Source organism: Ailuropoda melanoleuca, chromosome 15 (assembly GCF_002007445.2).
Source record: "Ailuropoda melanoleuca isolate Jingjing chromosome 15, ASM200744v2, whole genome shotgun sequence".
Classification (NCBI taxonomy): Eukaryota; Metazoa; Chordata; class Mammalia; order Carnivora; family Ursidae; genus Ailuropoda; species Ailuropoda melanoleuca.
In genome coordinates, this window is record NC_048232.1 from 83,669,534 (window position 1) to 83,683,371 (window position 13,838).

The window sequence follows — 13,838 nt, forward strand, 5'->3', positions numbered from 1 at the left end:
CTCTCCCCCCTTTTCGCCCCCGCCTCCTTGTGGCGATGAGAAGGAGGAGGACAGCGCCGAGGAGGAAGAGGCTGATGGCGGCGGCGGAGCTCCGAGAGACCTCGGCTGGGCAAGGGCCGGCCGTGGCGGGCCGGGGACTGCGCCTCTAGAGCCGCGAGTTCTCGGGAATTCGCCGCAGCGGACGCGCTCGGCGGATTTGTGCTCCTGTGCCCTCCTCCGGGCCTGGGCCCAGGCCCGGCCCCTCGCACTTGCCCCTACCTTTTCTATCGAGTCCGCATCCCTCTTCAGCCACCGCGACCCAGCGAAAAGAAAAAGGAACTTCCCCCACCCCCCTCGGGGGCCGGCGGAGCCCCCCAAGCCCACCCCAGGGAGCGGGGCGGGGAGCCCTGGCCGAAGAAGAGATTTCCCGAGGATTCTCGTTTTCCTCGCCTGTATCTTCGAAAGAATTAAAAATGGCCGAGAATGTGGTGGAACCGGGGCCGCCTTCAGCCAAGCGGCCTAAACTCTCATCTCCGGCCCTCTCGGCTTCGGCCAGCGATGGCACAGGTTAGTCCGGGGAGCCCTGGCCTTCCACATCCCCCTTAATCTTCTCTGCTCGGTGCACCTTTTTTCTTCCATATTTTCTTCCTTTTTCTCTCTTCTTAGTTTTCTGCTTCTTGATTAATTTTAAAGGTATTTGAATGAGCTGGTCGAAGACGTCCAGTAGCCCAACCATTTTCTTTGCTTCCTAATACATTTGTTGCAACACTATGTCATATCGATGTGTGTTCTGGAATTAGAGCTCTTGAGTGGTGCTATGGAAATCGCCTTTATTGTTGCTTCCATGCAGTTTAATTTTTGAAATGCCAGTGCATTTGTGTGTAAGGGCTTTTTATGCAATTTTGCTTTGAATTTTTTGTTGTTGAGAAATGAGGAATTGCGAATCCTTTCTCCTCGATTGCACTTATTCTGTTTTCTCTACTTTCCACTCTTCCTTTTCAAGATTTTCTCTTTTTGCACAGTATTTTCCGTTGAGGATGAGAGTGTAAAAAAATCTTGATTTTGTGTGTGTGTGTGTGTGTGTGTGTGTGTGATCAGGATTTCAGGTTTGACGTTAGGTTTAACGTCAAAGCTGAAATTTTGTTCGAATTATTTTACCTACCATTCCCAGCCACCCCTTTTTTTATTTGCCTTAAGAATCAATATAGAGCGCAGTTCATTTTACATCTCCCATTTCTTTGGTGTGAGACCAAAATGTCTGAAACTCTGGGGTTTTAGGTTTGGAGAGAGCAGAGGCATTTTCTTTGCAGTTTGTAGTCACTTCTCTTGGGGGGGCGGTGGAGATAACCAATTGTGTGGAGTTATGTACTTGTAAATCAAAATTAGGAGTTGTAAGGGTCCCATTCATGAACTGCAAACATAAACTGATCATACAAAAATTTAAAATAGTGTGTTAGGTTCTGTATTTGTGTGTTCTTGCTTTTTTGTGCTTTAAACATACTTGGAGGTCCATATTTCAGTGTAAAAAAGCTCTATCGTTCTTAACTTCACTCAGTTGTGGACCAGCCCTTTTGTTAAAGGAAATTCAGGGAGACTTCCCTCCATCATCCCCTTCTTATAATTAGTTTGGTGCTGTCCTGATGGCCACCGACCTGCTCTTTTGCTGTCGTAGTTGTTTGAGGTGCCAGGATAAAGAAGAGGAAGAATGGCTGGCCATCTGACAGTCCACAAGATGTTCCCCCTTACTACGGAGCATCTCTTTAACTCAACGTCATCCCTCCATCTGCCAGTGAGAGTGCCTAATGAAGTTAAATGTACCCGATGAGTTTGTAGAGAACTTCTAAAGCATGTTTCTAAGTAGGTTTTGTTTCGGAGGGTGAAAATGTAAGGATATGGCAAATGCTTTGAATTCCTCGCTTTTATAGGAAAAATGTGTCATGAGTTTAAGGTAACCTGTAAAGATTGAGGATTTTTGCGGTTTTCTACTTCAGACTTGTAAAATTGGCAATGCAAGAACTTTGATCTATTCTTATTCCTTGAACTTTCTGTCGTCTTCACAGATTTTTTCTTTTGCCTTTTTTTCCTCCGAACTATTACACATGAGTATCATATTCGTTTGCACTTACTAAAACGTTCCGAAGGATTTTCAGATCATCTTTAGACATATTCCTGCCTGTATGTTTCTGTGTTATTTCTTTAATTTTTGTGTAATGTGGTAATGGATTTTACAGTTGAGTTCACTAGAGACTTGGGATGCTGTAGAGAAAACTTCTTTAATGTGTGTCATTTTGATGACTCCTGATTTGAACAGCTTAGTCTTGGAGTAATGCAAGGCCTGAAAGGAAAGCTGTGCTCTGTTGTTCAAACACCTCTGTTCAGGTGCACTACTGCCTTCTCCATATTTGATCTGTGTACTTGGCAACTTTAGCTAACTCATTTTAGTAGTGTCTCACCTGTCTAGTACACAAAAACTATTCTGCTACTTGAAATATCTTTGGATAATTAAAAGAGTCCTAAATGTATCAAGTGGGTTTTTAGAGTAAAAAACCCTCAACATTGAGATGAACTCAGTTTTAGTACTAAGAGTTTATCTTGGTATTAGTTACCTTTCTCTAAATTGTGATGAGAGTTCATCCCCCAGTCCCCTGTTAGGATTGTACTCTAGGAATTCTTTGGTGACAATTTTAATCCTAATCAGTCTGGGTTTTGGGTGGGGAATGGAGAGAAGTAGTTATAAAGAAAATACTGTCCCATTGTGAACTTAATTCAAGTTGGTGATCTTACCCTTTTTTTTTTTTTTCCTCCTCCCCAGCCAGCAGTGTGTAGTGTAAGTTGGCAGGGAACTTTTAACAGAGACACTTCACTTCTTAAAACTTTAAGTTTTCAAACATGTAACTTTATACGTTTTTACTTTTGAGTTATTACCCGAATATTTTATAAATGTGAAAGTAAGTTGTTTTTTTGGTAATTGATTAGGAATTTTATCTAGAACTGGGTCAAAATGATCCCAACATTCTAGACATCAGAAACTTTTTTTTTTTTTTTTTAGTGATTAGGTCTTGTGATTTTAGTAGTGTAAGTGTCCCTTCCAAGAGTGTAGGCATGTGCCAGTTTTATAGGAAAAAAAACTGGAACCCAGGTGGGTTGACATACTAATGTGTTAACAAAACAAATTAGTGTTTAAATTCCAACTTCTGAATTTTTAATTAGCCACTGATGCAGAATAAAGATGACTTCTTAATGAGAAGTCAAAGATTCTTCTAAAACATTCTGGATTGATTCAGATAACTTGAATTAAGTTCAAATTTTATGTGGAATGGGGAGGAAGAGACTTATTTTTCAGCTGTTAAATCTTTATGTTCCTGTTTCAATATTTGTATTTGAGCCATTGAAAATTTTATTTAACTTAGTATGGTTAGGTCAGAACTATTCGATAAATCAAATGACTTTATGTTCTGCACCCAAAAAAAGATTATAAAAGCCATTTGTAAAAATATTTTGGTAAAATTACTGATCAGGAAAGTTAACCGGTAAGTCCTGAAAGTATTTCTTGAACCTGTTTCTAATAATCTGAGCGATGGGCTTGATGAAGTTGCTATAGTTGCCTTCATTGTTCATTGGATGTGTTCTGTCACTGCTTTGTAAACACTTAATGCTATATGCACTGAAAGAACAGACTCTGGAAAGATGGATGACAGCGCTAGGATCTGGCATATTAAGTAGGGATCTTTCTGGTCTTGGTACCAGTTTTGTAGTCCTACTGTGTACTTGGGTCAGAATTGGCTTGGATTTTATGCCTGTTTTTCATTTCAAAGGAGCAGGGCAGATAGTATATTGAATATATCATTTTAGCCACTAGATTGATATACATAACAGAGAAGTGGCAAGGATTTTTTTTTAATGTCAGTTATATTTTCTCAAAACACTGTGGATTAGTGGTTTATTATCTAACCAGAATATTTTTGGTGGGGGCCATTTCTTTTTCGGCTCTTAAACCTATGATACTGTGTTTTAATTTTATTTTTAAGGCATGCATGTTTATATTAGAGTTCGGGAGTTTTTCAGTTATGGCTCCTTGGTCCAATGAGGTATTGCTGACCTCAGTGTTAAGTTGCAGAACATTTTATTAAGTGCCTTGAACTCTGACAATTGCTTATTCTCAAGGCTTTGTAAGTTCATTTATTAGGGGCTTCAAGAAGGCTATATGTGGTTGATAGTGAGATAAAGTGACTTTTGTTAAATTGTAAATCTTGTACATGTTACATACAGTATGGGTACCCTTTTCCAGCAGAAATTTGTGTCTGTCACAGATGTAAGAAATGTATTGGCATGTCCAGTGAATGTATAATGGAGAGAGAGGAAACAGTGTCTGCCTCTGGTTGCCTTTTTGCACTATTTTCTGTTTTACTTTGCTTTTTTTCATCTTCTCCTTAGTCTATTCTATAAAAAGTGAGATAAATTGAAACAAGAAGTTGAAAATAAGTGCCTAGTGGTGTTTGTAGGGACATTAAGTGGTAAATAGGAAAGGGAAAAAAAAAAAGAGTAGGACGAATGTTGCAGATTCAAGTGGGAGTGTAAAATACATCTTCCTGGTATATTTACAAAAACAGTTCAGGAGCTGTTCTGCCAATTCATAACAGCCAACAATTAAAAGAAAAATAAGATATGCTTGTTTTGTGTGTATTTTGTGATTTTAAGGTTTCTTTGAGAATTTCTGAAGTTGAATTTTTCAGTGTGGCAAACACTAAATTAATGGGCTAGTTGAAACTTAAATTACACCAAGTGTAAAAACTTTAAAGCATTGAATTCTGCAGATGGTTTTTTCATGTGATGGGTGTTAGTTTTCTTCTGAAATTTTGGTTAGAAATTTTTTATTGCTCAGTTCTCACAGGTTTAAGAGAATAAATATTAAGGTGTTAAACTTCTTCTGAACAGTTTAGATATCCTTTGTTTTTAGATGTAGATCTTATTTTATAAATGCTTCAAAAGGAGTAATTGAGAGAGAGAAACAAAAACTAAAACTCCTGAAAAAATGTAAGCGGTTAAGAAAAGGGGTTTTTGGAGAGACTGCTTTAGAGTTCTGATCCCTGATGTGCCTTTATTAACTGTGAACCTTGGGCCAATTACTTAACCTCTTTTTCTCAGCTTCCTCGCCTGTAGTACCCACCTTACAGAATTGTGATGAGGACTAAATGAAAATTCTCTTTATCAAATGTTGAGGAGAGTGCTTGCTACAGTGTAGTATGCGCTCATTGTGTTGACGGTTTTTAACCTTACTGGCTAAATACGTACAACAGCAAAGCAGTGGTAGATTTTTTAATGGATTTATAGATTGGATAAAGAGAAACCCAATTTCATGAAGTTCAAAGAGTAGTAGTCTTAGATGTAAAGCTTATGGTGCAGTTAGCCAATAAATTTACTCAAAGATTAAGCTTCTGGAGAGCGTAAGAATATGGTAGCAGAGACTGAAATAAAAGTAGAAGTACTGTATGTACTGTCATATAGGGTGTCTTGTATATGTAAGTAAGTGAAATGGAAATCAATAAGTAAAGCATAATGAGAAATCAGAAAGATTGTTCTTACTGGAAATGCTCAAGTTAGAATGCCTTTTTGCTAAAGAACTGTGTGATTGAGCACTACTTTATTTTCTGTTTGCTTATCTGGGTCTTAAAAGACGGTCTTCAAAAGGAAGAGGGAGAAGAAAAGAAGGAGCAGTGCAGTGCTTTTCAAATTTTTTTGACCACACCCAGTAAGAGTTACATTTACATGGAGAACTAGAGACCCTACCTCAGCAAGTGGACAAACTATTTATCCTTACTACCTGTAATATACTCTGGTGTTTTCTATTATGGTTTTTTTTTTTTCAAGTGCTGGTTGTGACCCACTGTATTGATTTCTTTTTTTTTTTTTTTTAAAGATTTATTTATTTATTTGACAGAGATAGAGACAGCCAGCGAGAGAGGGAACACAAGCAGGGAGAGTGGGAGAGGAAGAAGCAGGCTCACAGCAGAGGAGCCTGACGTGGGGCTCGATCCCATAACGCCGGGATCACGCCCTGAGCCGAAGGCAGACGCTTAACCGCTGTGCCACCCAGGCGCCCCTGATTTCATGATCTACTATTGGCTTGTGACCCACAATTTGAAAAATAGTGGCTTAGAAGAGTTGACAAGCTGGCATTCATCTGTATTGGACCAACATTTTCTGTATACTAGGCGTTTATATCCTCAGTGCAGGGAATACTCTGGTAATCAAGACAGATATGGACCCTGCCTTCCCTTACCTCATAGAAAAGGGGATGAGAGTGGTGTTCAAGACTGATGTGACCAGCATTTTATTTGGGAAGTACTGTGTACAGTGGGAGAAACGGGAGGGCCTGTAACCTGTAACTTCTGTTCCTCTGGTGGCTGTCTTTGAGGAATTGGTGTCCGATCCTGAGATCTGAAGGAAGAGTATAGGGTTAGTAAAAGTGAGCCTGGGCTGGGAACAGCCTGTTCAAGGAACCTGTTAAGTTCCATCTGACGGGGGAATAGCAAGAAATAAAACCAAAGAGGTGAGTATGGAGCCAGTTATGCTTGGCTTATAATACTTACTGGAGTTTAGATTTTCCATTTTAGCTCTTTTTAAAAAGATTTTTATTTATTTATTTGACAGAAGGCACTAGTATGTGCACAGTTGGGGAGCAGCAGGGGGAGGGAGAAGCAGGCTCCTGCTGAGCAAGGAGCCCTATGCAGGGCTCCATCCCAGGACCCTGGGATCATGACCTGAGCTGAAGGCAGATGCTTAACCCACTGAACCACCCTGGGGCCCCCCATTTTAGCTCTTTCAAATGGATGGGGCATAATTGTACCTCTATGATTGACTAAAGTGAGAAATGCTTTGAAATGAAACAAGGAGACCAGAGAAATGGCTGTTTCAGGATTTCAGCTGTCATGAGGGTGGTCTGAGTTAGTAGATAGAAAGCAGTGAAAAGATTTGAGGAAAGTGGGTGACCAGCAGAACTCGGTGATTAATTACATGTTCGGATTTTGTGATAGAGGGATCAAGGGTAATTTCAAAGTTTCAAGTTTGGGCAGCTGGATTGGTGAGGTTGCCATTTTCTAAAGATAGCAAACATAGGAAGTTGAAGTATTTGTGTATGGATGTGGTGGGGAGGGGTTACCATGAGTTAAATTTTGAACATTTTGAAGTTGTGTGATTCTCTTGAGTTGAGTAGTCACTGTTTTCATTTGGTGTGTCCTCCTCTCATTTCAGCCAACAAACATCAATTATTAGACACCTGGAAATGTAAAAATGAATCAAGGTTGCACTTTTTGCTCTCAAAGCATTTAGTGGGGTTGGTGTACATGTCCACACAATTTTCCTGTGAGTTATACTCTGATAAGTGTTTAAAGAAGTTGGGGATAAAGGTAGAGGATAGGGATTGTTTCTGAGTGGGTGGGTTTGGAGATCTGAGGGAAAACTTCAAAGAGAACGTGTATTTGAACAGAGGTAGGAGAACTTGAACATAACTTACTTAGAAGTAGAGAAAGTTGGAAGAGTATTTCTGTTTCAGGTGGAACAAATACAGGTGGTTCTAATGCGACTGGAACGTAGACTATGGTGGTATGTTTTCATGTGAGACAGATGAAAAAGGATTTTGGTGTCCTATTATGAAAAGACAGAAATGTGGTAAGGAGTTTGACATTTTTTACCATCAGCATAAAAATTTTATGAACAAGAGAATGATGTGGTCAGGGAAAGGGGGAGGACTAATTCTGGTGACACGGTACAGGATCAGTAGCAAGAAGAGTACCTAATGGCAGGAAGACTAGGGGTATGTCATTTATCTTTTGAAGTGCACTTGCATTTGCCTTGGAAGTTTTTGGTAGACTGTAATTATTGATGTGAATTGTTTGTTTTTTTAAGGTCCAAGTTTTGTTTACCAGTTGTCCTGAATGTAGAGAATACAGCAGATAACTCAGAAATATTTCACTCTCTCCTTTTTCTTTACAGATATGCAATCTTTAGGAATTTTTTTGGTTTTGTTTTTTTGGAGAGGTGGTATGGTAGCTCTATCACGTGGATCCCCTATAGGCATTTCATTCCCTCAGAACAAACCCTAGTCAAGCAAACGAATCTTACACTCACCGTAAAGCTTCTCCCAAGACGTTACCACTACTCAAAATCAAGAAATGATCAGTGGCAGTTAAATTAACATGCAGTTTAGGTTTAATATGAACATGTCATTGAGTTGATTTTTAAGGTGGGTTTTTGATAAATAATAGTGTCCTCACCTTTTAGTTAACTTCATGTCAAGAAGTGTCACCATATTAAATAAATTGATAAAGAGCAAGGCAGATAGTCAATATAAAACTTCCAAATGTGGGCCCAAGGTCACACATTTGATCAGTTATAGCACTTCATCTCTGTAAATTTTGAGACCTAATTTAAATGTGTTGGGATTAAGAGTCAACTCCAAGTCAGTCACTTGCCAAAGTGTAGGTATGCCTTTTGATGTCATGGTTGCAGAACAATGTTAAGAATGCATATTTTGAAGTTTGCTTGCACTTCTGCCCTTTGACTCCATTGGATTTCCAAATTCACTCGTTAGCATGCACATCTGTGTGATACTGTATAACTTAGTATTGATCATCATCTTCAATCCAAATTTATATATAATTCACAAATTGTTTCCAGTTGTCTTGAAAAATACTAGAAGTCATATCTGTTTTTCTAGCATGGATATTTCATTTAATTTTCTTAGTCTTTCAAAAGTAGTTTTAAATGTTTGTGCATCTTTCTTTCCTTGATAGATGGGTTGTTTGCGGTTAGATTAGTTCTACATCTACAGAATATCAAAATACTGTTTTTAAATAAAGCATGAATGTTAGGGAATGAAAGTTAGGAAAGTTGTTTCAACCTAATTCATGAAGTTCGCAAATTTGCCTCATTTTAAAGACTGTGATGTTTTAAAATGTCATGGTTTTTAAGAACCCCAAACACCTGAGTTAATAATGCAGGAAGTGCCCTAAACCAATAAGAATGAGAGATCTTTGTTATATTGTCAATGTCTAGCCAAACTGTTAGCAGATTTATTGAAGTTATATAGATTTAACTTTCATTTCTATCCTTATTTTTTAAAATCCCAGATCCCTCACTTGGAATAGGGGCTCTGAAGCGTTTTGATCTCTGCCAACCTCATCACTCACTTTGCTCTCCCTACTTTGAATTCTTTCAGTTGCTGAACTGGCTGAGCTTTAGGTTGTCCACATCCCGTTTTCTTTCTCTCCACTCTTCACCTGTCCCGTTCCTGCTCTTCACCTGTCCCGTTCCTACTTATCCTCTGGCCTCACCACTGGATTAGAGGAAAGAAAGGTTTTGAGATCTGGAATCATCTTCCCCTCCCCCGCCTCCCCTCCTCCTCCTCCTTCTTCTCCTTCTTCTTCTCCTTCTCCTCTTTCTCCTCCTTCTCCTCCTCCTTCTCCTCCTCCTCCTCCTCCTGCTTCTTCTTCTTCAGCATTTTAATGCCACAGAGAAAACTAAATGAAAGGAGAATGGGGCACCTGGGTGGCTCAGTCAGTTAACTGTCTGCCTTCGGCTCAGGTCATAATCCCAGAGTCTTTGGATCAAGCCCTGAGCCCTGCATCGCCCTGCATCGGGCTCCTCGCTCAGCAGGGAGCCAGCTTCTCCCTCTCCCTCTGCTGCTCCCCCTGCTTGTGCGCGTGCACGCTCTCTCTCTCTCTCTCTGTCAAATAAATAAAATCTTGAAAAAGAAAAAATCAGTGGGTGAATTCTGTCTTTTAAATGGGTACTTGAGAATTGACTAGTTTTGGAACAGTATGAATATTAGTATGGATATTTTGCTTATGTGCACAGTGTAAGAGCAGAACTGAGTTTTTATTTGACTTTCAGTTTACCTGAAGCACAAAAATAAGCTTGTTACAAACAAATAATGTTTGGGCCTTCTAAATGGGAAAAAAGTGCATAACTGAGAAGAGGTGCTATTCAGTAGAATTAGATTTTCAGCCAAAATTTTTTCAAGTTTCACATCCTAATTAGTAACTTAAAAAAAAAAAGCCCTTTATTCTCACAGCACAGTGCAGTGTGTGGAATTGTTAAGAATTCTAATTTTGAAGGTTATGCTTTCTATATTTCATAGTGAGTAGTATTTATTTAGTTTCTCTTATATTGTGGAATCATCCTGATCTTGATTTTTGGAAAGTCTAAGTGATGTGGGTATTCATTTTACAGGAGATTATATGGCTAAATCCGTATAGCAATATAGAAAGCACCAAGGGTGACCTACAAAATCAGTACGTAATAACGAAAGGATGTTTTGACTCAACACCAGTTTCCCACATATTCAGTCCAAATTTGTTTTTGTTTAGATTGTCACATTTCTAATACCTGGTCCATTGGATACACCTCATGTATTCTAAACTTCGCAAATAACATTTAAATGTGTCTTGTCGGTCACATTTGTATCGCTGTGTTTGGTTTGAATATACACTCAGGTGAAGAAACATTTTATTCAAAGTTACTCTGTACTTGAGCATCATTAAAGGTATTTTGGGAACTGGTCAACGAACTGTTTGGTGGAAATCGTCCACTAATGGTGTTGATTGGTTGATAATTTTTTGATAGTAAGCAGAAATTGTGTTATTGGAGATAGTGTGAGTTCATTCAACAGTTTGTGATATTGCTTTGTGGTATTTGTCATAGGATAGTTTAAAAGGCAATGGAACAAATTTCATGTTTATAAATTTCTAATCGTAGAGAAAGGGGGCAATTAAGCAAATATTTAGGAGCTTACTTTACTATCTAGAAAAGATACTTGTGTTTTCCTTTTTTACCTCCTCCTCGATCCACTGCAGTCTGGCACTTGCTCTTTACAGCTCCACTGAACTACTCTTACTTAGATTAGTAAATATTTCCTAGTATCTACATTTAGTAAATTCTCTCTGGAGCATGGATCACCACTAACATTTTCTTCTTGGAACCTGGTTTCTTTCTTTCTTTTTTTTTTTTTTTAAAGATTTTTTATTTATTTATTTGACAGAGATAGAGACAGCCAGTGAGAGAGGGAACACAAGCAGGGGAAGTGGGAGAGGAAGAAGCAGCCTCATAGCAGAGGAGCCTGATGTGGGGCTCGATCCCATAATGCAGGGATCACGCCCTGAGCCGAAGGCAGACGCTTAACCGCTGTGCCACCCAGGTGCCCCGGAACCTGGTTTCTAGGACAGTATTCCTGGTGGATGGGCTGGGGAATGTTGGGTTTTAACATCCTTTGACGGTTAAGATTATTGTCCCTTAAATGCTTTTGTATATCTGATGGCCCCCCTAATGTCCAACGGTGACTTTCTTACATCACCATGTATTCCTCTGGATTTCCCATCTGGATAACAGAACCCCTATATAGTCTTAGGTCGTCCAACCCAGAAACTTAGGAGTCATCTTTGTCTTTTTTCTTAACCCCCACCTATAGTCAAAAAGAGTTCTTTCAATTGGCATCTTTGATGCCTCTTCCCATTTAGTACTTCCGTTCTAGGATCAACTGCTAGTTTTTGTTACTTCTCCAGCAGCGGCCTCCAGACATGTCGGTCCAATTCATTCTTCATCTTGTTTGCCTGAGTGGGCTTTAAGAAATACAAATTTGTTCATGCCATATTTTTGCTTAAAATTCTTCAGTAGATCAATTTTCTCGTTAGAATAAAAATTCCAAACTCTTAGGTTAAGGGATCTTCTAGGTTTCTTATGTTTGTCGAGCATCTAAATTTTATTCAGCTGATCTGAACTAATCCCTGTGAAGGGCAAGTTGAGATAGGGGCCAGAAAAGATGATTTATTTGAACCTTCATTTTTTCCCTTTCCTTGAAGGGAAAGGAAGAACTTGAAGAGCTCAGTAACAAGCATGGAATTGAGGCTGGTCAGTACTAAAACCCACCATCCTAGGATTTCCTAAATTGTGACATTAAATTTTTAAATTATTTTTTTCCCTTGTATCTTCATACATACTGCTTTTAGTTTGGGACTTGCCTTTCTATTAGTTTTAGACCATGGGTTTCATTTTCTGTTTAGGACAAAGTTGTAGTTAAGGACTCACCCTGGAAGTTATCTGGCCCTTCCCTCTGGACAGAAGGTTCTGAAATTTCTCATCAGGCATTCAGATTCTCTGTCACTCAGCCAGGGACACCAGAATCTTCTGTGTGAGTTTACCTTTCTCAGTAAAAACTCTTCCCCATCCCTAAAAACAGAACAACAATAATAAAACTCCATGAAGGAAGTAGAGCAAGTTTTACTATCTCTTGATGAAAGGGCTGACTTGAGCTCACAGTTGCTAAATGAGGACAGCTTAATAGAATTGGGTTTAGACTCCCTGAGCAGTGCCAAGGTATAGATAACAGTGATAGCTGATGGCATTTAGGAATCATAAATGTCCAGAGCTTTGAGGCACAAAGTAGCTTAGGAGTAATAATGACTGTTAATGATATTAGATGAAATAACAGGGTCTGTTTGATCAAAGTATATATGACTTTTACATAGTCTTCCAAATTTAATCATTATAGCTGTTGAAAATGTTTTAAGTAGAGGAGTGTCCAACTCTTGATTTTGGCTCAGGTCATTATCTTGGGGTTGTGGAGTTGAGCCCCCACATCCTGCTTTCCCGCTCAGGGAGTCTGCTTGAGAATCTTTGCTTGCGCCCCTCCCCGTGCACACACATGAGCTCTCTCTCTCAAATCTATTTAAAAAATAAATGCAACCCTTATCCTTCAGATACTCATCATTTGGTAATGAAGTATATTGCACACAAATATTTAGCCATAACAAAAGATAGAAGGTAGTAAGTGCGTAGTTGAGATTGAGGGGCATCTTGGGAAACAGGAGTATTGGGATCAATCTTTGTGTTGAAACCTGAGTGGATCTCTTGTAGTAGTAGCTACAATTTAGGTCTGTTCAAAGTACAGGATTGGCATTTATAAACAGTCCTAAACTTTTATTTTCAGGGTCTGCCAATGTAAACCCTCCTGTCTGGCTTCACAGTGGAGCTTAACTTTGTAATGTGATGTGGAATGTTTTGCATAAACATGAAACAGCAATCAAATGGAGCAAATTTGGCTGTAGTACAGGTTAAATTAAAATCCTCAAGATTCTAGGACCTCCAGTAAGACTTTCATATTACTGATTGATTTCTCCTCAGTGAATTCTGTGTATGTGGCTTTTACCTACTTCTGATATTGTTGAGAGGATTAGTGGGAATAATAAAATTATTGAAGTGCCAAGGACAATCCCTGACAAGTTGAAAGTGCCTGATAAAAGTTTGTTCTCATTATTAAATTGTTTTGTCTCCTAAAAGGGTAATGATTCCATTGAGTAATAATAGATAAAACATCTTCATGGTGCTTAATATGTGTTAGGCACTATTCTAAATACATATATTAACTCATTTAATACAAATAACTTATGAAGTATGTACTTTCCTGTTATACAGAGGTGGAAACTAGGTTCTTCTGTGTGTACTTCAGAATCCTCTTGTCTGGTTCCCTGAAAAACTTAGGATTTTGATTGGCATTGCACTGAATGTGTAACTTTTCTTGTGTTATTGCTTTGGCTAGATTCTCCAGTACAACATTGAATTAGAAGTGTTTGTCATGTGTATCTTTGTCTTGTTCTGATGCTAAAGAGGCTTTTGACGTTGGTCCACTAATGCATATTTGCTGTCAGTTTTTAGGTTTTGGAAGGAACATTTTTTATCACTTTAAGGAAGTTCCTTCCCATCACTTTCTTGATTGCTGTAGTTTTTTTTGTTGGTTTGGGTTGGGATTTTTTTGTGAGTGATTGGGTATTGAATTTTATACAGTGCTTTTCTTACAGCCATTGAGA

The 13,838-nt window shown here is 38.8% G+C and overlaps 1 protein-coding gene across 1 annotated transcript in view; it reads left to right on the forward strand.

Annotated features, from left to right (window-relative positions):
- The first annotated feature begins 452 nt into the window (after nucleotides 1-452).
- EP300 (E1A binding protein p300) overlaps nucleotides 453-13,838 on the forward strand; it is a 79,316-nt gene continuing 65,930 nt past the window's right edge. Inside the window, 1 exon segment of the mRNA XM_002927026.4 lies at nucleotides 453-546. Within this exon segment, the coding sequence (XP_002927072.2) occupies nucleotides 453-546 (94 nt within the window).